Source organism: Protopterus annectens, chromosome 8.part0 (assembly GCF_019279795.1).
Source record: "Protopterus annectens isolate FY-2018-M chromosome 8.part0, PAN1.0, whole genome shotgun sequence".
Taxonomy (NCBI): domain Eukaryota; kingdom Metazoa; phylum Chordata; order Ceratodontiformes; family Protopteridae; genus Protopterus; species Protopterus annectens.
The window spans coordinates 1,697,683,731-1,697,706,416 of record NC_056741.1 but is presented as its reverse complement, the minus strand read 5'-3'; the positions used below and the strand labels follow the sequence as shown (position 1 = coordinate 1,697,706,416).

The 22,686-nt window shown below is 41.6% G+C and overlaps 1 protein-coding gene across 1 annotated transcript in view; it reads right to left on the bottom strand.

The window, feature by feature from the left end:
• Positions 1 to 972: 972 nt before the first annotated feature.
• LOC122809606 (putative nuclease HARBI1) overlaps positions 973 to 22,686 on the bottom strand; it is a 159,144-nt gene continuing 137,430 nt past the window's right edge. The window contains exon 2 of the mRNA XM_044081227.1: positions 973 to 3,758. Within this exon, the coding sequence (XP_043937162.1) occupies positions 3,370 to 3,758 (389 nt within the window). The 3' untranslated portion in view covers positions 973 to 3,369. The remainder of the gene's footprint in view (positions 3,759 to 22,686) is intronic.

The following is a 22,686-nucleotide window of genomic DNA, read 5'->3' as shown; positions in this document are numbered from 1 at the left end:
TGCCTGGAGAAGAAATGCCTGTAGTCAGTGTACATGCATAGAAAGTGCAGAATCAAACGTTAGCATGCACTCTGTGAACAAGAAGCACGTTGGTTAATAGCTAGTATTAAAGTTTCTTCACTATAGCCCTGTTCAATTTTAAAGTGCTTCTAAAGAGAGACAAGCAGCAGTTTACGAAGGCTGTCTGTACTTCATGCACGGTCCTGCATACCACAAGTTTATATTGCAGGGAATGAATACTGTAAAATAATGAGAGCTACTAGTAATGGAATAAGTGTTATGGTATGCCCTGCAGGAACTAATAAAAAGTACACAGTAAATTATAAAAAAATCTACATGCATAAATAGTAAGACTGACAAACGAAAACAGTTTTGTATTAAAGGCACCCTGCCGTACGATAAATGGTGGTTCCCTCAATGTGCGTGCTTTCCTGTTTCCCGGTGCAGTTTCAAGAAGAATTGATGCATTTACAACCTAACAAGTGAGCGCACAGTGATTTATCATAGCTGCACTGGTAACTGTCCCTAGAAAGGGTTACAGCAGGAGAATTTTATAAGGTGAACTCAAGTAATATATTTTAACTAATTATAAAAGGCCGTCTACACTCTGCAGAAAAGTTAATAAATCCTGGCATACTTATAGCTTTGAGAGTAGATCTTACTCTAATCGGTCAATCGGGTAGAAGCAGATAAAACCCAAAAAAATAAGTGCCTACATTAATATTTACCAAAAGGAACGCTGAAACAAGCAAGTACAAAATAGGAAGCACTGTGTGAGGCAGGGAATGCCAACTATGACTCTCTTTTTCTAGACGGAACAAAACATGACTGGAATAGAGATTTGCACACCTTTTAAAGTAACTTTATGTCATGGGTGGAATTGCTAGGACATCAGCACTTATGTCAAAAATAGGGAGGGGATTAGTTCAGTGATCGACAGTGTTCGATCTTCGGACCGAGGCAGAAATGCGATTTCAGGAAGGAGATAGTACCCCTTTAATATAGTGAAGGTGGACAGCTTACAAGTGAGAGAGTCAAGATCATTTACAATACCTTACAATACTTCATTCAAACCACAAACAAAACAAAGACAATGAAACAAACCAAGAAAACGGTGCTTTCTGACTGGTTAAACATGACCATCTCCAGCTTTTCTGAAAGCAGAAGTCCTTACATGAGAAACAGTTTAAATCCCATCAATGAACACAGAACAATGCAAGGCTCCTTTAAAGTAATACACTTCCCTCAAGGTATATCTACCAAGACTGTTTAAAGAGAGGATTTCATCAGACTGTCATAAGTCTGAACAGATGCAAAATCATCCTAATTTAAATGTGCTAAAGAATACTGTTTTCTGATTTTTGTCCTGGGATGAAAACAAGGCATCTTGATTCACTTTAAAGATCATGAACCCACCAGTGCAATTCATCCCAAGATATGAAATGTGAATGCAGAAGTTGCAGTCTTACTCGTTTCTGTACTCTCTCACAAAGTCGCTTTATGGAGTTCTGTAGTCAGCAATTACTGCATGGTCCAGTGTAGTGCAACTTTGGTTGCATCACCAATAACATCTTAAAATTCCAGCAAGACATTCATCACACAGGACACAACCTAAGAAAACTCAACTGTTCTTTGTTTAAGACATGATTTTCAGTTAATAGTGTACTCACAGAAGGGAAAAAGCACTGTGCAATTCTGCAAGCAGTTTTTACAATCATAATACAGGAAGAATGGCCAAATTCCCTTTAAACTTGAATCATGGGATCTTCATACCAAAATAAAACTCTTTCATTTCAAACCATGTCCAACAGTTAACACAAAAAAGTGCTTAAAGTTTTTAAAAAATGGATGGTACCATGTGTCAAGTTATGTTACACAAACAGACTGAAACAATGAGGGAGAGATGTGTTAGACCTCCACAAACACCCCCTCCTCACTTAATATAACATCCTCTGAGGTCGTGCAATCTCAGGAGAAATTTGTAAAATTCAACAAAATGGCCCTCAAATGCATCAGTTAACCAAATGATTGTACTAAGAAAATAACTGCATAAAAGTTCCATCAATGTCATCTGTTTTGTTTGCCAGTCCTTATTATAGGCACACTATCACTATATAATACTTGAAAATACATTTAATTATGCTGAAGCTAGTTTAATGGCACATATGTACAATGACTTTCCATAGCTAGAATTTAATTTTCTCACACTGTGGTAAGTTTCATGAACACCACCACAAACACGGAGGAGGCTGGCATGCATCCTTATTTAAAAGGAGTAAGTTATGTGAATATGCCATACTTATGTAAAAGAATAAGGAACATGAATAATAAGAGTATTTTCTGACAAACACAACATGGACAGATTCACCCCCCCCCCCCCGAAAGATCTTATTTTGTGCTTACTAAGCTCCACTGTCATGTTCCCTAAAAAGTAGCTTAAAGGGCACATGGACATGCATGCTTTGAAGCAGCAGAATTCACATTAATGATGTGCATTCTAGTTTATGGTGCTGGAGATGACTTCATACCTTCAAATCCTTTTCAATCTAAACTGTGAAATGTCAGTCAGATGATCTAGAACACTATGGCACAGTTAAAGAAGCACATACAAATTCAAAATTCATTTTACCATTTCAAGAGACTAGCATCCCTAAGCTAAAAATGCAGATCTGCAAAACAGAAGTGTAAAACATAAAACTTGACAAAGCAAAATGTACCTCAACAAAAGTAGTAATGTTCTTCAGAAAAAAAGTGCTTTTGCCCATCTGGAGTGTGTCTGTGCCCACATTTAGTTAGGAAAGAATATGTACCTGGAGTCATTGGATAAAGGTTACAGGTCAATAGTGAAAAAGTCTAATGTCCAATACCCTTCAGGGTAAAAGGTGTGACAAACTAGGTTTGCAGCTTATCATTATGGACCTGAAAGAAATCAGAGCACCTAGCCATTCATACAAGTCTGTGACAAACATCCCACTGGAAAATACTGTCTAATAGGATACCAAGTTCTCCACTGCATGCATTTAAAGTTTTACTTTAACTATCAACCATACAGCTCAAAATGAAATAAAAATATAGCCCCCTTTACACCACCAGACTGGTCTGGTTATTGCAACATCTGTCAGAATTATTCATTGAAAGGGCTAATGCTACAGTAAAGTGCTCCGATGATACATTTATTGAATGAAGAGGAGACAACTGAAGTGGGGTCTTCTTAGTAAATTCTCTAGAAAATTTAAATTATCCAGATCAGAATCTTGCAATTTCCTCCATGACCACATCACAAAATATAACCCCCCTCCTTTGTTCCTTTCTCACTCTCTCTCAAGTAAGCATGCAGATGCTTTTAGTCTGCCACAGCAGAATGACAAGCTAGAAGTAATTCTTGACCAGCTTTGCCCTCACAGCCAATACTTCTTTAGAGTCTTCATTGGTGATGGTTTGGAGGACATCTGTGAGGTCTTCATCCTCTGAGTTACTGTCATATGGAGTATCCTCAATTTCTACTGGAATGTTCCTTGCCAATGCAATGTTATGCAAAATGCAGCAGGCTAAGAAGATCTGGCACACTTTCTGTGGGCTGTACTGCAGGGAGCCCCCAGGCTTGTCAATGCAGCGGAACCTCTTCTTCAAGATACTGAAGGTACGCTTTATCACGGCAATGGTGTTGTGGTGTGACTTGTTGTACTTCTCTTCAGCTGGAGACTCAGGCTTGGCAATTGGTGTCATCAACCATTTTTTAAGTGGGTAAGCACTGTTACCTAAAATAGATAATAAAAATACATAAATTAGTATTTTCACTGAAAAAGTAATCTTCCACCAAAAGACCTTAAGGACAGATAATGTGGTTTGCAGTCAGGAATCCTCTCCAATTCTGGCACAAGTACACACATACACATTTGTCTGGCAGATGGTGCAGAGGTTAAGCCTGCGAGCTGTAGTTTATGTGACACAGGGTTGGATTCCCTCAGCTTACTGAGTAATCCTGAGCAAGTTGTTTAACCAGAAATTGTACCCAGGTTGTCTCTGAAAACCTGGGAATGTATACTTGAACATTATCATGCCATTAGTAAGAAGAATGCAAATAATACCTTATTAAAGTAAACTTTACTTTATTCTCCTTTTAAAAATTGTATTTGGGATCATAGAGGTTGGTTCCATTTAAAAATGAAGGAGGTTCTTAGGGAGCAATTTTGGAGAAAAGAGAGTTGATCAGACAGCTCAGGCTTAATGCCACAACAGTTCCTGGTTTGAATGAATGCAGATACATCGCACCTATATTGAAAATTAGACCAATTGATTTAAAATATAAAAATAATTTGTAAGGGAAGATTATGTTCATTTTTATAGGTTTTTGATACTGATTAATAGGAAGTTGTCCCATTCTTTTAAACAGATATGTTTTACATATTTACTGGTATTTAACAATTTTTAACATTTTTGTTAATTTGGTTGCATGACTTTTTTAAAACTCTAAATATATTTTTTAGATTGAATGTATAATTGTCTTTGCAATGTTCAAAGGGCATTCTTAAAATGATATAACATGCTGCTCAACTTATATTTTAAATGGTTCTAGACATACCACTTCAAAATTTTATAAGGCAGTGTAAACTGGTTTAACCAATTCAAACTAGGTACATTAATGCTTGTTTTACAATTTACTAATGGATCTGATGAAGTCCCATTTGTAAAACTGACAGGGATGAAAGTCCTTAACCGAACTGTGTATTATTGCTTTTTATTTTCGTAATTGTTGGTGTCTGACTGAGTTTTGTGAACATTAAAAACTTTCTTAACTTCTGGTATCCTGTAGATACACAGTACTGATTTGGGATTTGACAACCTGAGTACACTACGAGCTGTGTTACTTCCTCACATTAAACAACCAGCAAAGAAAGTGGGGAAAAGAAACACCCCAAATCAGAATGGGTGTAATTAGAGATCATACTCAACAGGATATTAACAACCAGCTAAGAAAATGGGGAAAAGAAACACCACAAATATGGATAGGTATGATTTAGAGGTTATACATAACAGGACATTCAACACCAGCTACGACAGTGGGGAAAAGAAACACCCCAAATCGGGATGGGTATAACTGAATGGACAGAAACAGTCAAAGACATGGAAGTATACTTTTAGGAACAATTAAGGGCAGACAGAATCTTGAGCATACAAGAGGCGAAAAATGCTTTCCAGTTGGTGACTACAGATCTCCAATTATTTGTAATAATGAAGAATTTGGGCACCTCTTCCCAAGGTCTGTCTCTTTTTCTTTTGGTAGATATCAAAATCTAAAAGAAATACTTAAACCTAGACATTTATCTAGCACTATGTCTATACCTGATTCAATTCAAGAACCTGGAATGTTTCAATGTGGAAAATGTAAAATATGTGCAAAAGTTAGAAATTTATCAGGAAACAATATTAATGGGGTGAAATATCTTGCTGAGAATAGATTTAATTGTTGCTCTTGTGGTGTTGTTTATATATTAGGTTGTGATTGTCCTTTGCCTAAATACTATATTGGCCAGACTAAACGTCAACTTAAAATTCGTGTACTAGAACATATTGGTGATGTACGTAATGCTAGAACAGACAGTCCAATATTTGATCACTTTTATAGGATGCATAATGGGTCAGTTGAATCATTATTTTTCTGTGCCTTGGCTAAACCAAATGTATTTTCAGGAGGCAATTTTTTACAAAGTCTATTAAAATTGGAGAGCAGATTTATTTTGAAATATAATACTTTAAAACCTCGAGGTTTAAATTTGGAAGTGAATTTAAACATCTAATAATATTGTTACCTTTATAATATATATTATTAGTGGTTATTTAAAATGGTGTGGGTTCACTCATTTCATGTCCTGTTGCTGATTCTCTTTATTAACTATTTAATTATTTAATGATATAATTGTTTAATTACTATGCACTAGTATATATGTGGTTTCTAGTGCATTGTTTGTTCATTCCTTTGAAGGCCAGTGGGCCGAGGTACCGGAATAAAGCTCTTTCCTGTTATCCTGCTCGTGTGGTTTGTTTCACCATTTGCTGCTGTTGGTTTTCTATATATAGATCTCCAACCATCCAAGGACTAGTAGCTGAATACAAACAATGACAAAGGATGGATAAAATGCCTGACTTGGTAACATTTTTAAGTGGACACATAACCCCCTTAGCATCCACAAACAAAATAATAGCCAGGGCCTACAAGTATCTCCGTAAAATCTAAAAGTGCCAGGAAGACCACATAAAAAATGGTTGGGAGAAACTATTAAGTTCTGAAAGTACTATGGAACAGTGATAGAGCATCTGCTCAGCACCCAAGTATAGTAATAAAATGAAACATTTTAGAATTTTTGAATGAAAATAGCGTCATCCATGTACTCACCAGCCAGACCGAATAGCATGCTCCCAAAGCTACTAAAGCTTTGATGTGAGCATTTTTTTTTTTTTTGGTAGCAACAAATACATCACAAGAAAATGGAAATCTAAAGAACTGCCCAGTGTTCTGAAGCGGTAAAATGCATACTTGAAATAAAACAGAGCCAAGTTGTTGAAGGAAGGCAAATGCAGTCTAACTCTTAAATAAATAGCAAAACTGGGACCAATACATAAAAATGAATGAAGGTTCTTCTTCTTCTTCTTTTGGCTTTTTCCTGGTTAGGGGTCGCCACAGCAGATCAGCTGTCCGCTCATGATTGGCAGTGGAGTTTTATGGTGTCGAGTTGCCAGCCCGGCGCCCAACCTTCCACAGAAAGCACACACATGCGCACTCACACCTAGGGCCAATTTAGCGTGTCCATTCCCATTACAGCATGTCTTTGGGATGTGGGAGGAAACTGGAGCACCCACAGGAAACCCACGCGACCACAGGGAGGACATGCAGACTCCGCACAGAAGGCACATACAAATGAATGAAGGTTAAAGAAAACAAATAAACTCGAATCACTGTATCACTGACTTTTTAGGAGTAGCTGGCTGACTATCAGGAAAACTGCAGGCAGTAACACACACATATCCTCCAAAGCTGACAACTGGAGGAACAGCTACAGCTTCTGGAAATTCCTTCTGTAACAAGTCATAGTATTTTCATTTTCTTTTTTTTTTTTTTTAGTTTTTACTTGATTTTACTTATTCCAACAATAGTTCAACAATCTGAAGCAAAATAAAACAAAACTATATACTGTCCATAAGAATTACATACACAAAACCATTACTTTTTTTCTAACAGATGCTTTGCCAGAGATGGTCTGCAACTGTCGGCCCTGGGATTCAGGTTACTGGCTAAGGCTCTTGCCCCACCCCATATAGTGCCTTTTTTAGGCAAAGTTCAAAGGACAAAACCATCACTGTGACAGGTACAAGCATGCAAAATCTGAAGGTAGTGCTAGAAGTCTAAACCTCAAAATGCACTCTCTTGAGGCACTCCTAAAAATGGAGAACATTGTTATCTGTGCAGTAACTGAGACCTGGTTCAAGGCTCCAGACAGCACCCCTGCAATACCAGGCTACAACTCTTACCACACCTTTCGGTCACCAAAGCAGGACCGAAACACTAAAGGCAGAGGAGTGTCCATATTCACCAAGGATCCACCTCCAGGCTAGTTGCCTGACACAATGCATCTGAAATTCTACAGGTGCAGCTAACACTAGGCAAGACAGCAATCCAAATTGTAGCCTGCTTACAGATCCCCCACCATGCTCCAAGATTCTCACTACACCTTTCTAAACATACTGGAAAATATTAAGATACAACCAAACACCCTAACACTGGGTGATTTAAACTACCCTGCCATTAACTGGGAAAACTACTCGTGTACCAACACCTTTGCCCAACCAAGGGCGCCCGCAGGCAGGTGCAAGGGGGTGCACTTGCACCCCCCTGGAATCGGCTGACTAGATCATTTAAAAAAACTTTTTTTTTTTTTGTATGTGCGTTCTTCTTTAAGAAGTCTGTGCTAACTGTCCAGTCGCGGGCGTGCTGACATCATCGCTGTCGCTCATGCAATGATTTAAAGGTTTGAGAGCGGGAATAGAAGATGGGACACTTTCAGGGAGAGGAGTTTGCAGACGGATTATTCGAGCGGGAATGGAAGATGGGACCTGAAACGGAATAGTAAGCGGGAACGGAAGATGGGACACTTTCAGGTAGGTAGGTGTGTGTGTGTGTGAAACGGAAGAGATTTCCGGTTAACTGAGAGTTTACTGTAGATGTAAGTGCAGCAAAGGATGAAAGTTTTCATAGCAGTTTGATCTTTTCCGTTAGGATAGTATGATGCTCCTTGTTTAATATTTCTTTTATTCTACCAGTTTCTACAGATAGCTGACAAATTAAACAAAACTAGCCATCTTCCTCATTTGAATGCAGGAACCTGACAAATGATGCATGTGTTACCTACTTAAAAACTGTAACTTTTGTCCGGCAGGTCCTGGCATCCATCATTTCATGCAGTCAGGTGCTCCAGTGTCCCATAACTTATTTTTTCATCATGCACATGCTGAGATTTCCTCAGGTGCAGACAATGTGTCGTGACTAAATGATCTGCAGATAACAGAAAAATGAAGGCATACTGTTAGGAAAGCAGACATTGAGCTCATCACCGGTGTCTGGAAGAGTAAAATCAGTATGCATGAGAAAAAACTAGTTAAAAGTTGTATTATTGTTATTATGTTTATTATTTTAGTTCATAAGTTATTCATGCATTTAACCCTTTCATGCAAGTGAAATGCTAATTCAGGAGCATTTAATTTTTTTAGTCTTACTAGTGGTGGAGGGCATTTACAGAATGACACGAGAGTAACATCGACAGTGCTATTTTCAAAGAAATTTCTTGCGTTAATGAAGTAGCATAGGTCACTAACAGGCTGGATGTAGAGAGAGAGAGAGAGAGAGAGAGAGGGTGATACTTCGTTCTGTGGTGGGGATTATTATTATTATTTCCATAATTATGGTACCTGCCTTAGTACTTGCAATAGTGTTTTTGCTGTAAGGGATAAGATAAGGGAAGAAAGTGATACAGATATGGAAGTTTTTAAGAGTCATTTTAAAGGTAAAGAAGCACCAGCATCCTGGAAGAAAGCAGTGATGACTGTAATACCTCAAGATGATAAAAAAACATCAGATCTAGTTTCATACAGACACATTTTAATTCTAAACCATGATTATAGTGTTTATATCTATAATGGCTGTAAGAATGGCAAAAGTAATGAAAAAATGATAGATATGGACCACTGTGGTTTTGTGGAGGACAGGCAAAGATTTGACAACATTAACAGAACAACCATGATCCAGAGGGAAGCAGATTGTAAGAAAACACTGCTGTTGTTGGTAGGTCTTGGTGCAGAAGAAGCATTCGGCAGAGTAAGCAGGGATCTTATGAGCAGGGCAATGGAAGCGTTCGCATTCCCTGATAAGATAATAAGGTTGATTATGAGGCTATATGAGGGATTGGAGGCAAAAATTAAAGCAGGGGGTTCCACTCTGATAAGTTTTGTTTGAGCAGAGGAACCAGGTAGGGGTGCCTCTCTTCCCTTTGGTTATTTGTGTTATATTTAGAACCAATGACAAAGAAAATAAGGGTCTCAAAAATGCAAGGATATAATTGGTGTGATAACCAAGAAAAGTTGGCATTACATGCAGATGATATTATTTTGTACTGGATGAAACCAGAATAGGACATTTCAGTGCTGTGAAACATTGTGAGGCTGTGTGTGAAACGGAATAGTAAGCGGGAACGGAAGATGGGACACTTGTAGGGGTGTGTGTGTGTGTGTGTGTAATGCCCCAGGTGTACATGGTGGTGGGTAGAGAATAAGGCTTGAACCTTGTGCCCAAGTGGCAAGAGCCTGAATTCCCTACCCACCACCATTTGTAAAAACGTTGCAGGATTTTCCCTCATACTTTTTCTGTTCCTCATAAAATCTGTGGTTTCTGCATTTGTGTCCTTGTTGCCTGACAGCTAAATGTTATCTGGTTTTATTCTTGGCTGTCTGGAGTGTTTCTCCCTGGGCCTCTGCTAAAAAAATTTGCTTTTTTTTTTTCAAAGTCAGATTTTCTTGGTTAATAAATGTTAAAAAAATGGGCACATTTCAATATCGGACTTCATATTCTTCAAAAAGTGTATGGTAACAAAAGCAAGTTTTTATTCTAGCAATTTTCTAAGTGGACAAGATGAATATTTGAAATGTATCCCTGTGTTTGGGACTGTATTCCCCCCATTATTGGCGTCATCCAGGTTTTGTGCTAGGGTTGAGAGTTATGGTAAGGATTGAATTCACTGAATATGTTTGGGGGCTGTATTAACCCAGTATTGGCTTTGTTCAGGTATTTATTGGCCTCATCCAGGTATTTATTGGCTTCATCCAGTTTTTTTGCTAATGTTGAGAGCTATGGTAAGAACTGATTTCACTGAAAATGTTTGGGGGCTATATTCTCTCATTACTGGCTTTGTCCGGGTGTTATTTGCTAAGAGAGTTGAGAGCTATGGTGAGAACTGAATTCACTGAATGTTTGGTGGTTGTAGTCACCCATTATTGGCTTTGTTCAGGTCTTTTGTGCTAAGGTTGACAGCTGTGCTATGGTGAGAACTGAATTCACTAAATGGTAAAGTTTCAGTCTTCCTCTTTCACAAAACAGCTGATTTGGCGTAGTGGTATGTCGCTTTGTCTGTTTTGCACGGGGTCCCCTGGGTTCAAGACGTAGCAGTGAAATGTATGGTGGTAACGCAGCATTTTATTCTAGCAACTTTCAAACATTATACAAGCAATGGTTTTTGGCCTTTTGCCCCCCCCCCAATAAATTTCGGCTTTTTCCAGATTTCTTGTGCTGCAAAGTTCAGAGATACAGCTGAGTGTCGAGTAGATTTTACAAGGAGCTGAGAGCTGCAGGGGAGCAAAAGTTTAGTGCTGCTTATGTTTAGTCTGCTTGCATTGTTAATAGCACAACAGATAGTGTACTTGCTTTAGATGCTGAAGGCTGTGGGTTCTACTCCCACAGTAGGTAAATGCATTGCTGATGCTGTATTGTGTTGTAAAGGGGTGGATGCTGCAGTCCTTTTGGCAAAGATACCTAGTAACTATGAACCTGTTAACAGTTTGCTATCCATTCTCTATTGCGGTATTACTAGCTTTTCATTTTTTTAGTGCATGCAACAAAGGCAATTTATTCTTCAAGGGTAACAGGCACTTTATTTGTAGATTAAACAATGACATATAAAGTGTTTGCTAGCAGCAACCTCTATTAGTTACAAATTTCTTCAATGTGGATTTTACTACAGAGATTGTGTATATTTTTACTGATACTGGTGGACTTGAGTAGACTTTTTATGATGGAAATGTTCTGAATTAGGCAATTTTGTCATTGGTGGATGCATTTTGTTTCTTTGTTTACTGGAAAAATTTTCAAAACAATAAATTTAAAATGCCCTTTAACAACCTTACTGTATTGTACAAGGAATATAATGTAATAGTCAGGAAGGTGTATCAAAGAGCATGTGTATGTTATGTTCGAGGGTCCTATGATTTTGAAGACAGCCCAGAGTTAATATTTGCAATTGGCAAAATGTATTCTCTCTGAAAGTGGGTTTCAGTGCTGTTTTAATGCATGTGAGTTTCAAGGGCAGAGAAGTTTTAATGTTAGTCTATTTTCATTGAGACTGCATTGCTTTAACAGATATGTATTAGGGTTTGTTCTGTAAAATGCAAAATAAAACTTTCAAATGAAATCCTAAATGATCGGAGAAGTAAAGCAGTATGCACATTAGTGTTTATGGTAAATGGGGCAAAATAACCAAGGAATGGGACATTGGAATGGCTGCAGGGGGGGAGGCTCCATTTGACCATGATTTTGTGAGGGGGGGGGTATCAAACTCGGACAGCCCCGGTTGAACTATACCTCTCAGTTGTCCATATCTTTGCAGAATTAATAGATATTTGCTGCTTATTTTTGGTTTGTTCCTCATAAAATTTGTGGTTTTCTAGCAAATCATTTAGGAATGAAGCCATTAAATGACAGACACTGAGTTTCAGATGTCATAACCTTCAGAAAAATGCATGCTAATGCAAGACTGTCTAAGTTTATACAAGATCAATTTTTAGTAGTGTTTGTATGTTCCCCAATATATTTGGTTTTGTTCAGATTTCCTGCATTAAGAGGTTGAGAGGTACATGCAAATCACTTTGTAGATTGGGAATATCCAAACATCTCAATTGTCCCAAATTCTGGCTCAAAATGTTGCTCTCCCCTAATAATCCCTCCTCCAAAATGGCAATTTTGGAAGAAAATATGGAGGGTTTACAATTATAACTGTAATGATCAGTTATAGATTACCTTTATTTCAGAAATGCATGTGGATGCTCTTATTTTGTTAGCTGCTTCAAGTTAACTGTTAATATTAAAAAGGTGTCCCTTTTTGACAGGTATTTTTGCGTCACATTTTGGTCTGTTTTTCATAAAATTGTGGTTTCTGGCAAATTAGTGGCAAGTCATTAAAGATTGAAGTTAGAAAATAATAACATTTGAGTTTCAGATTTTATACCCTTCAGAAAATTTGTACTAATGCAAGATCTACCTGTTCTATTAAGTTAATAAGAGCAATATTTAAAAATTGGCCTTATTTTTGGGCCTGTGTCCCACTTCTAGTTTTATGTATGGCTTTGTCCAGATTTCTTGCTCTGAAGTTGAGAGGAGTGTCAGAGTCATCACAGTCAGCCAGAGACATTTCAAATTATGACATACTTATTGCACCCCAGCCCCCATTGTAGTGGCTCGGGATGTGTCCAAGGAAGGCAAGAAGCAGTTATGCAGTAAGTGTGCAGAGTATTCCCCCATCCAAGGTAGATCACAAATACGACTGTGGCTTTTCATCTGTCCTTGATTTTGCAAAATGTTCTGGTTTTCTATCCGATTTTTATACTGTTGATTTATGCTTATTATTCAGGAACTGCATGCTATCAGTGTCCTGTTGCTCTGTTTAAGTAGCCATGGTTTAATGAACATCAGGTAAGCTTGTCGGAGATTGTAAGATGCAAGTATGCTTGTCGGACATTGTAAGATGCAAGTAAGCTTTAGTAAGCATATTGTTGAAGAATTGCCAGCATTGAAAGCCTTTTCGTTGTTGCCATGCAGAGAATATTTACATAGCTAGATAATGTATAAGCCTTGGGTGTTGAAATGCATATGACAGTATTTGAAATAAAAGGACAGGATTACAGCGTTTTCAGAAGCTCATTACATTTGTTGGAGACCAGTGTCTTATAGCAGTGTCTGTGTGTTAGTACACTTGTAGCTGGGTGGCTTTAATGGTATATGGTAAATAAGCATTGCTACCTTACTTAAAAGCCAAGCCCTGCAACAACTAGCTCCACACTGAAGTCAAAACACAATAGCTCTGGTGAGTAAATGTACTCTGTAGTAATAAAAAAAAGGCAAATGTTTGAAATAACTACAGCTTATGTGCAAACACAATAGGTAGTGATGAAACAATGCTCTGCTAAAAATGCTTTAATGCTCCACATTGCTGAGCTGCAATCACTAGCTACCAGGATTTCACCCACTTCAGATCAAGCACGGTGCCGTTCAGTGCAACCTTCCCAGAACTAATTCAAGTCTGACCAGAATTATTTGGTGTGTGTATAAGAGGGAGGTAGCATACCCCTCAGCTGTCCAGATTTTTGCCCCATATTCCTCTTTGAAGTTGCTAAATAATGAGATTTCAGTTTTAGATGTCATGTCATTTAGAAAATGCATACTAACACAAATCCTGTTACTCTTGCAATTTTCTAAGTTTCTGAGAGCCATATTTATAATCTGTCCCTATTTATTTTAGGCTTTGTCAAGATTTCTTGCACTAAGGGTGAGGCCTTGAGGGGTGTGGTATCTTTGTAAGAGAGAAAGTGAAATGCCCAAGTTAGAGTTAGCAGGTGGAATTTTCAAGTGCATTTTCAAGGAACTGTGAGTTTTAAGGAAGCGAAGTTCACTGCTGCTCATGCCAAGTCTATTTACAATGTGCAACTGTTTTGTTTAGCAAATGGTATCTCTATTGTGGTATAAAGTTTTAAAGCTATGTTAGTAGCACCACAAGTAGAATACTTGCATCTTAATGTAAAGGCTTGAGGTTCTATTCCTACAGCATATACATTTGTATGCTGCAGTCCTCAGGATGTCCTCCTTTGGATGAGATGCCTAATAACTATGAACCTGTTTTTCAGCTTGTCATCCATTTTCTATTGCAATATACCAGCTTACCATTTTTTTAATTTAACATAGGCAATTTATTCTTTGACGGCAGCAGGCACTGAATTTCTAGATGAAACACTGAAATATACAGTTTTCTAGCAACAACATCTTCATTAGTTTCAGATATCTTTAATGTGGAATTATTCAGATTACTTTTACTTCAGCAGAGTCACTCAAACAAGTGCTGCTGTATAATACAAGGGATATAATTCAATTATATATTATAATTAATACAATCAGGTAAATCAAGTAACTTTTGCATGGCCCTAACGGTGTGCAAGGAGCCTATTGCTTAAACAGTTCAAAGGTAAATAACCTGCCACTGGCCAGATGCATTTTATTTGAATGTGGGTTTCAATGCCGTTTCATTGAATGTGAGTTTCAAAAGTACAGAAGCTTTAATGCCAAGTCTGTTTTCATTGTAAGACTATTGCTTTGTTTAGGTTTAGTAAATGTCTCAGTGTTTGGGCTATAATGTTTGAAATAAAAGTTGTAAATTAAATCCAACTGCCTGTAATCATTGTAGAACTAAAGCATAACACAGTATGCACACAGATTTGAACAGTGTCTACAGTAAATGGGGAGAAATAGCAAAGTAATGGGACACTGGAATGGCTGTGTGGGCGGGGCTTGGGGTGGGTGGACTTGGGCGGGGCTGTGTTGGCAGGGGGCGGGGTGAGATATGTGGGTGGGGCTCTGGGTTTGCACCCCCCTGCAAAAAATCCTGCGGGCTCCCTTGTGCCCAACGGTTCTTGGAATTCATAAATTCCAATGCCCTGGATCAACTAATCCATAGTCCCACCAGGGGCTTCAATATCCTAGACCTGGTCATTACCAACATGGGAAATCGATGCTCTACACCTATGGTCACCCACTCATTGGTCAGGTATGACCATAAGCTAATCACCCTTGATATCCACATCCCTCCCGCACCCCCCAGTAACAACCTTCACCAAAGCCAACCTTCACCAAAGCCAACTTCATGCTACTCAAGTCAGAAGTGACAAACTTCATGACACCCATGCAGACGGGAACTGAAAGTTCAACTGTAAATCCTACACTGAGGCACTGTATGAGCACATCCACTCATACATGAATTGTGCCATCCCAAACAGAACCAAGACACTCTCCTTCAAAAAAGGAAGCCAATCTGTTGGTCCCCTGCCATAAACAAACTTTACAACAAAAGGAAGACACTGTTGCAGAAAAGAGGAAAATCCCAGGATGCAAAAAAACTCCCTTACCAGCCTCAGTAAGAAGCTGAGATCCCTCATAAAATCCTCCAAAGCTAGTTACGAAAATAAAATTGCCAAAGATTCCAAACACAACCACAAGGCATTCTATAGCTATGTCAAGAATCTAAATAACAATGCTCAGATCTGCTCTGAGCTACAACAGAATGGCATTAAATATATTGATACCAAGGATATTACCAATATCCTGGCAGATCAATTCAGTTCCTACTTCACCCCCCTCTCACCCACTACAGGGTCCATCTCAATACTGAAAGATTGCCAAATTCCAGTAATAACGGCCACACAGGTAAAAACGCACTCTCCAAAGCTAAGAATACAGCATCCATGGGACCAGATGACATCCCGGGCTGTGTACTACATGAACTACAAAATGAACTGGCACCTCACCTAAGTGTCATGTTTAATCATAGCCTCACCTCAGGCTTCGTGCCCACTGAGTGGCGCACTGCTACAGTTATCCCACTCCACAAGAGGGGATTCATCTTGAATCCTGGGAACTGCCACCCCATCAGTCTGACGAGCCTGATCTGCAAGGACATGGAACTTATAAACAAAGTCATTGGCAACCTTCAAACACTGGACCCCACGCAGTTTGGGTTCGTGAAGGGCCGATCTTGTCTCATGAAACTGACTGACTTCTTCGAATCATGTCAGAGCTGTGGACGAGGGTAAGGGGGTTCACACAGTCTATCTAGACCTCGCCAAGGCCTTCAACACCATCCGCCATTCTGGATTCATATATAAACTTACTAAGCTAGGCACTAATTCCTATGTCCTCGATGGGTTGCCAACTGGCTTACTGATAGAACCCACACTGTAAAAGTAGCCGACTCCAAATCCAGCTCCAGATAAGTGACAAGTGGAGTACCTCAGAGTTCAGTCTTGGGACCGCTCTTGTTTTGGTATCTATTTCTCTGAAGTACAGGCCAACACTAATGGACTCTGGCTAACACAGTTCACAGATGACTGCAAACTGGGAGCCATTAGTGAATTCCCAAATGATGTGGATATTCTACAAAAGGGCCTTACAGAAACAGATACTTGGTGCTAGAGCCATGGGCTCAAGCTCAATGCCAAGAAATGTATAGTTATTCCCTTTGGTGAAAAAACATGTACTGGTAAATTACCACATAGGTGACAGTACACTAAACACTGAAAGTGTGATATGAGACTTAAGGACACAGGTGGACAGTGGTCTCACCTTCGATAACCACAACGCTACAATGGTCAGGAAATCCTTCTATGTGGCACATCTTACCGCTAAGGGCTTTTCATCAGAAAAAAGGAGGTCATTGTCCCACTGTACTCATCCCTCATTAGACCCACTATAGAACACAACGCCCCGTTTGGTATGTACTTCTCAAGACATCTGCAACAACTGGAAAGGCCGCAGAAACACCTCACTAAAAGAATCACAGGCCTAAAGCAAATGCCCTCTGCTGACCGTCTAAAAAAACTCCAGCTATACTCTTGCATATCGTCTACTCAGAGGCAATCTCTGCTTAACATACAAGGCCATGTCAAACCCAAAGCTGTTGGAAATGCTACACTTAAAGAAATCCCAATCCCTGAAAGACATGCGCTCCGGGGATCTAAACCTTGTCATCACAATGAACAAAACATGCTGGAGGGATAGTTTCCTGACCCAGAGACTCCCCAGACTCTGAAATAGACTGCCCATACATGTCAAGCAGAGCGCCTCTTTGGCCCTCTTCAAAAGGAACCTTGATGATTGGATGGGAGATAGGAAATTCACCCCGGGGATCACGTCAGTCACTCCGCTAGACAAGGGTCCAGGGAAGTAAATATTGTGGGAAGAAATATCCAGGGAATTGTTACAGCTAGGTTTGTACAGGCCCTAGGGCTGCTAGCCTAGTACCAACCTATGAACCTAGATCATTCAGTTTCTGCCAAGCTATGTAGTTTCTAGTTCTCAATTTTATGGTAGATAATTAGAAGTTATGTACCTACCATAACGTTCCATGTTAGTTGTCTTCTCTCGCCTTCTTTCTTGCTGGATGGGTTTGGAGCCGATCCTCGGCTCCGACTCGGCACTTGCTTAGCTTGAGAACTCCTTTTACCAGCTCGAGGCAACCCTATATCCCATGATGCAAGGCGAGACTACCTCAGATCTCGTTTGGTAGCTAAATAATCCTGCCAATAATACTAATCCTAAAGGAAGAGCAAAACTAGCCTAGAAGAACTAGGCAAAAAGTTCTAAAGATAGACTCTCTAAAGAACTAAGGAGAGTGAATCTGATAAAGAGAACTCTTCAAGATCTGTCCAGGCCAGGGGGAAGGAGGGAGGGACGCAAGAAAGAAGGCGAGAGAAGACAACTAACATGGAACGTTAAGGTAGGTACATAACTTCTAAATGTTAAGTTGTCAATCTCGCCTTCATTCTTGCTGGATGGGACCGCGTCCCTAGCACCTGTATCCCGGGTGGCTCAATGGAACAGACTCTTGAGTACTGTGGAACCAAAACTGGCTCTGTCCCTGGAGGCCAAATCTAATTTGTAATGAGAGACAAAGGTATGAGGAGTGGCCCAAGTAGCTGCTGCACAAATGGTATCAATGGGTAGCCTATCCTGAAAGGCTGTAGAAGTGGATAGGCTCCTGGTTGAGTGTGCCTTCGGTTTTGAGGGTAGTTGCTTGCCTCTGAGCGAATACACATAAGAAATGGCGGAAGACAACCATCTGGATAAGGTCACTTTTGATACTGGGAGACCTTTCCTGTTTTCTGCATAGGAGACAAATAATTGATCTGATTTCCTGAATTGTTTAGTTCTATGCAAATAATATCTGAGCTGACGATGGACATCCAAAAAATGAAGTTTTTGTTCAGCTCTGTCAGAATAATTTGGGAAAAAACTGGTAGATCGATGGATTGATTAATATTAGTTTGAGAAACAACTTTGGGCAGAAAGGATGGATTTGTTCTCAAGGATACCCTGTCCTTGTGAAAAACCAAGTAAGGGGAACGGATGCAGTGAGCTTGAATTTCGGATACCCTCCTTGCTGAAGTGACAGCCAGTAAGAATATTGTTTTCCAGGTCAGTAACTTTAAGGAGCATGAAGCAGACGGTTCGAAGGGGGGTAAAATCAAGGATGCTAACATCAAATTCAGATCCCATTGTGGAGGAGGATGTTTTATTGGAGGCTTTAGGAGAAAAACTCCTCTCAGAAAAGCTTTGCATAGTCTATGCGACATAATGTTATGATCTTGCAAGCCAACATGATATTTGGAAATCGCCGCCAGTTGAACTTTAACTGTTGATGAAGAAGATCCTGACTGAAAAACTTCAGCCAGAAAATCTAAAACAGAATGCACAGGTGCAGTAAAAGGATCAATGTGCCTGGAGTTTGCCCATAGGGAAAAACGTCGCCACTTGCTAGCATAAACCGTTCTGGTGGACGACTTCAAGGAAGCTATTAAGATATCTCTGACAGGATCAGAGATCATAGGAAGCCTGGCTAGGGAAGGAAGTGGAGCAACCAAGCAGTGAGGTTGAGAGAACGAATGGCCCGGTGCTGTTGACCCGATTGGTGGATCAGAAGATCCGGAACTGGGTCCAGAAGCCAAGGCTGCACCAGGAGGTGACGATGTAGGGTCGGAAACCAAATTTGTCGAGACCAGTAAGGGGCAATGACAATCAACTTGGCTCTCAAAACGGTAGCTTTCTGAATGACCTGTGGAATTAAGGGGAAAGGAGGAAAGGCGTACAGAAGTCCCCGGGGCCAATCCTGGGTTAGAGAGTCTCTCAGGGGTTGGCCTGGTAGGGGAAAGAGGGTGAAGAAGTCCGGGCATTTGTTGTTTTGGGGTGTAGCAAAAAGGTCGCAACAAGGGGTGCCCCACTTCAGAAATATCTCGTCCACTACCAATTGATTGAGAGACCACTCGTGAGGCATGAGAATGGCTCTGCTCAGTCTGTCCGCTAAGAGGTAGGACCTGCCGGGGATGTGCGTTGCTATCAGAAACCGATGAGAGGAGATTGCCCATTGCCAAAGTCTGAGAGCTTCTCGACACAAAGGATAGGACCTGGTCCCGCCCTGCTTGTTGATGTACCAGACCACAGACATGTTGTCCGTTTGAACTGCAATAGTCCCCGCGGGAAGAAAGTCGTTGAGGGCTTGCAACGTTAAAAGCACCGCTCTCATCTCCAGGACATTTATATGCAGATGGTATTCTATGGGTTGCCAAGTCCCGTGGACCATCCTGCCCTGATAATGCCCCCCCCCACCTGATCAGAGAGGCATCCGTAGTGACTGTGGCAACCGGAGGAGGGGGAACAAATGGTCGGCCCTGATGAAGTAGAGGGGAAGATATCCACCAGGTTAGATGAGTCCTGCACGATTGTGTAACCAAGATTTCGTGCCTCATGGGAAGGTTCTGGAATGACCACTGAGTGAATAACATCCACTGCAGAAGACGCATGTGGAAGCGAGCTAATGGTAGAAGTACAATGGCCGCAGCCATAAGACCTAGAACCTTCAGAACCAATCTGGCTTTGACTTTGCTGCTCTGCAATAAGATCCGAATGTATTTTTGGATGTCCAGAATTCTCTGATCTGTTAGTCTGGCTAACATACTGACTGTGTTTAATTCTGCGCCTACAAAGGTGATAGATTGGCAAGGCAGCAGAGAAGATTTTTCGAAATTCACCGATATTCCCAACCTTTTGCAAAGCTGCAGAGTGTAGTCTCTGCTCTGAAGAAGCTGATGCTTGGTGGTGGCGGAGAGGAGCCAGTCGTCTAAATAAGGAAACACCTGGAATCCTTGACGTCTCAGATGAGCTGTAACCACTGCCATGCATTTGGTAAACACTCTGGGAGCTGAAGTGAGGCCAAAGGGCAGGGCTCTGAATTGATAATGACTGGTCCCTAGCCGAAAGCGGAGAAACCTCCTGGAGCGTCTGTGTATCTTTATGTGATAGTACACGTCCTGAAGGTCTATCGAGCACATCCAGTTGTCCTTGCCCAGAAAGGGCAGAATGGACTGAAGCGTGACCATCCAGAATCTTGCCTTCTTGACAAATCTGTTTAGATTGCTCAGGTCTAAAATAGGTCTCCAATCTCCCGTCCTTTTGGGGACCAAAAAGAATCTCGAGTAGACGCTGGATCCTACTTGGCCTGCTGGAACAGTCTGGACGGCTCTTTTTTCTAGGAGCTTTGAAACCTCCTGGTTTGCCAAATCCCTTTGACCGGATGAGATGTCTGGAAGGGATTGGTGAGGTACGGGATACCTTTCGAAGGGGATTTTGTAACCCTCGGATATGATCGACTGTACCCACATGTCTTGTGAGAGGGAACGCCAGGCTACTGGGTACAGCGATATCCTTCCCCCGACTGCCTCCAAGGGTGGACAGTCAGGCAACACCTCAGGGATGCTGAAAGGGCTTATCAGAAAGAGGCTCCCTGTTGCCTTGATTCTGGGGACCCCCCCCTGCCTCTAGGGTGGCGTCTATTATTGTTACCCCCTCTGCCTCTGGGGGTAAACTGACCACGTGTGTCCGGCGTTGCTCCTTGGGATTTACGGAACCACATCTTTCCTCCTTTCTGACCCTTGGGATAGGGTCTAGAAGGGGTGGAAAAATGGACTCCTATGGCAGAAAGAGTTTTGCCGTCTTGCTCACACCTGGTCAAGGTTTCCTTCACCTGAGGTCCGAACAAAGCCGAACCGTCAAAGGGGGTATTGGTGAAGGACGCCTTAAAGGGGTCCGTGAAATTACAAAGCCGCATCCAGGCCTGACGTCTAAGAGCCACTCCTGTGCCTGCGGCTCTGCTCGCTCCATCGGCTGCATAGGATATGAGCCGCATGGAGGAGTTGGTTAAAGAATTTAGGATTGCTAGCTGTGAGGCAATCTTGTCTTGAGCCCCAGCAGCTGAAGGATCCTGAACCACTTCACCTAGTTCCTTGAGAATATCTCTTTGAAGTCTGGTGAAATGACAAAGGTAGTTCAGCGAACGCATAGCAAAGGTCGCTGAAGAAAACATCCGCTTGCCATACCTATCCATGGTCCTAGAATCTTTGTTAGGAGGATGGACAGGCACGGAAGGATCCGCAAGTTCCTTCTTGGTGGCCGCTGCCACCACCATAGCATCCACAGAGACGCCCTTAGAAAGAAACTGCTTGTCTGAAGGGGCCGTAATAAATTTGGATGGCCTCCTGGGGACAGGTTCCACAGAATCCGGGGCTGCCCACGCCTTCCAAGCCACTACCTGCATGAGTGGGTCGAAAGGCGGAGGCATCCAGGAGGTGGAGGGTCGGGATCCAAAAGCCTCCAGGTATACCGACTCATCCTCGGAGGGGTCAATGGAAGGCCAGTTCCCCCTCTGTTTGAGGAGTTCAAGGATGTCTGAAAAGGAGATATCCTCAGAGGGGGACCGAGGGGACCCTCCGACTCATCTAAGTTGGTATCAGATGTTGTAGACTCAGGGGAGTCTATGTGTTTCCTCTTACACGTCCTCTTCCGCGGGGGTTCCCCTGCGGGATCAGGAGAAACCTCGGAAGAGGAAGTTATTCCCAATGGGGAAACCTGGGGCGATGGATCCCTGGGCCTGAGAGCAAGAGACTGGCAAGAGACATCAACAGGCACCGAAGAGGGAGGAGCTAAAGGGATGGACCGTTGACCTGGCTCAGGTGCCAGGACACTCCTCATCACCTCAAAGGCTCCCCTCCCAGGGAGACCGGAATACTCCCGTTCCGAAGAAACAGGAATTCCCGGCTCCACTGAGACAGAAGGCTCCGAGGCCGATGTCGGTGCCGAGGTTACCAAAGCCGAAGCCTCGAGAGGGAGGCGGGTCGGACAAGGGTCCGATGCCACTAGCCCCTCGGAGCCGACAGGAAACTCGACGACCGGATCCCTCAAGGAAAGTCTCATGGAGGAGATCGGAGCCGAGACGACGGAGCCGAAGGGGATGTATCGGCTCGGCGCCGACAGTCGCTGTCCCGAGAAGCTCCGACTCGAACTCTGGAGGAGAGTCAGAGGAGGAAGTTCAAGGGAAGAGCAATAGCGAAGTCTGCTGAGACAGGCTATGGAGCATTTGGGCTAGTGCCTGTGACTTCAACAGCCTGCTTACCACCCTCTCTAAATTGTGGTCAGACAGCCTGGAAGATCTCGAAGATCGGCTCCGATGACTCCGTTCCGACAAAAGAGGAGACCTCGGAGCCGAGTGGATCGACTCCAAA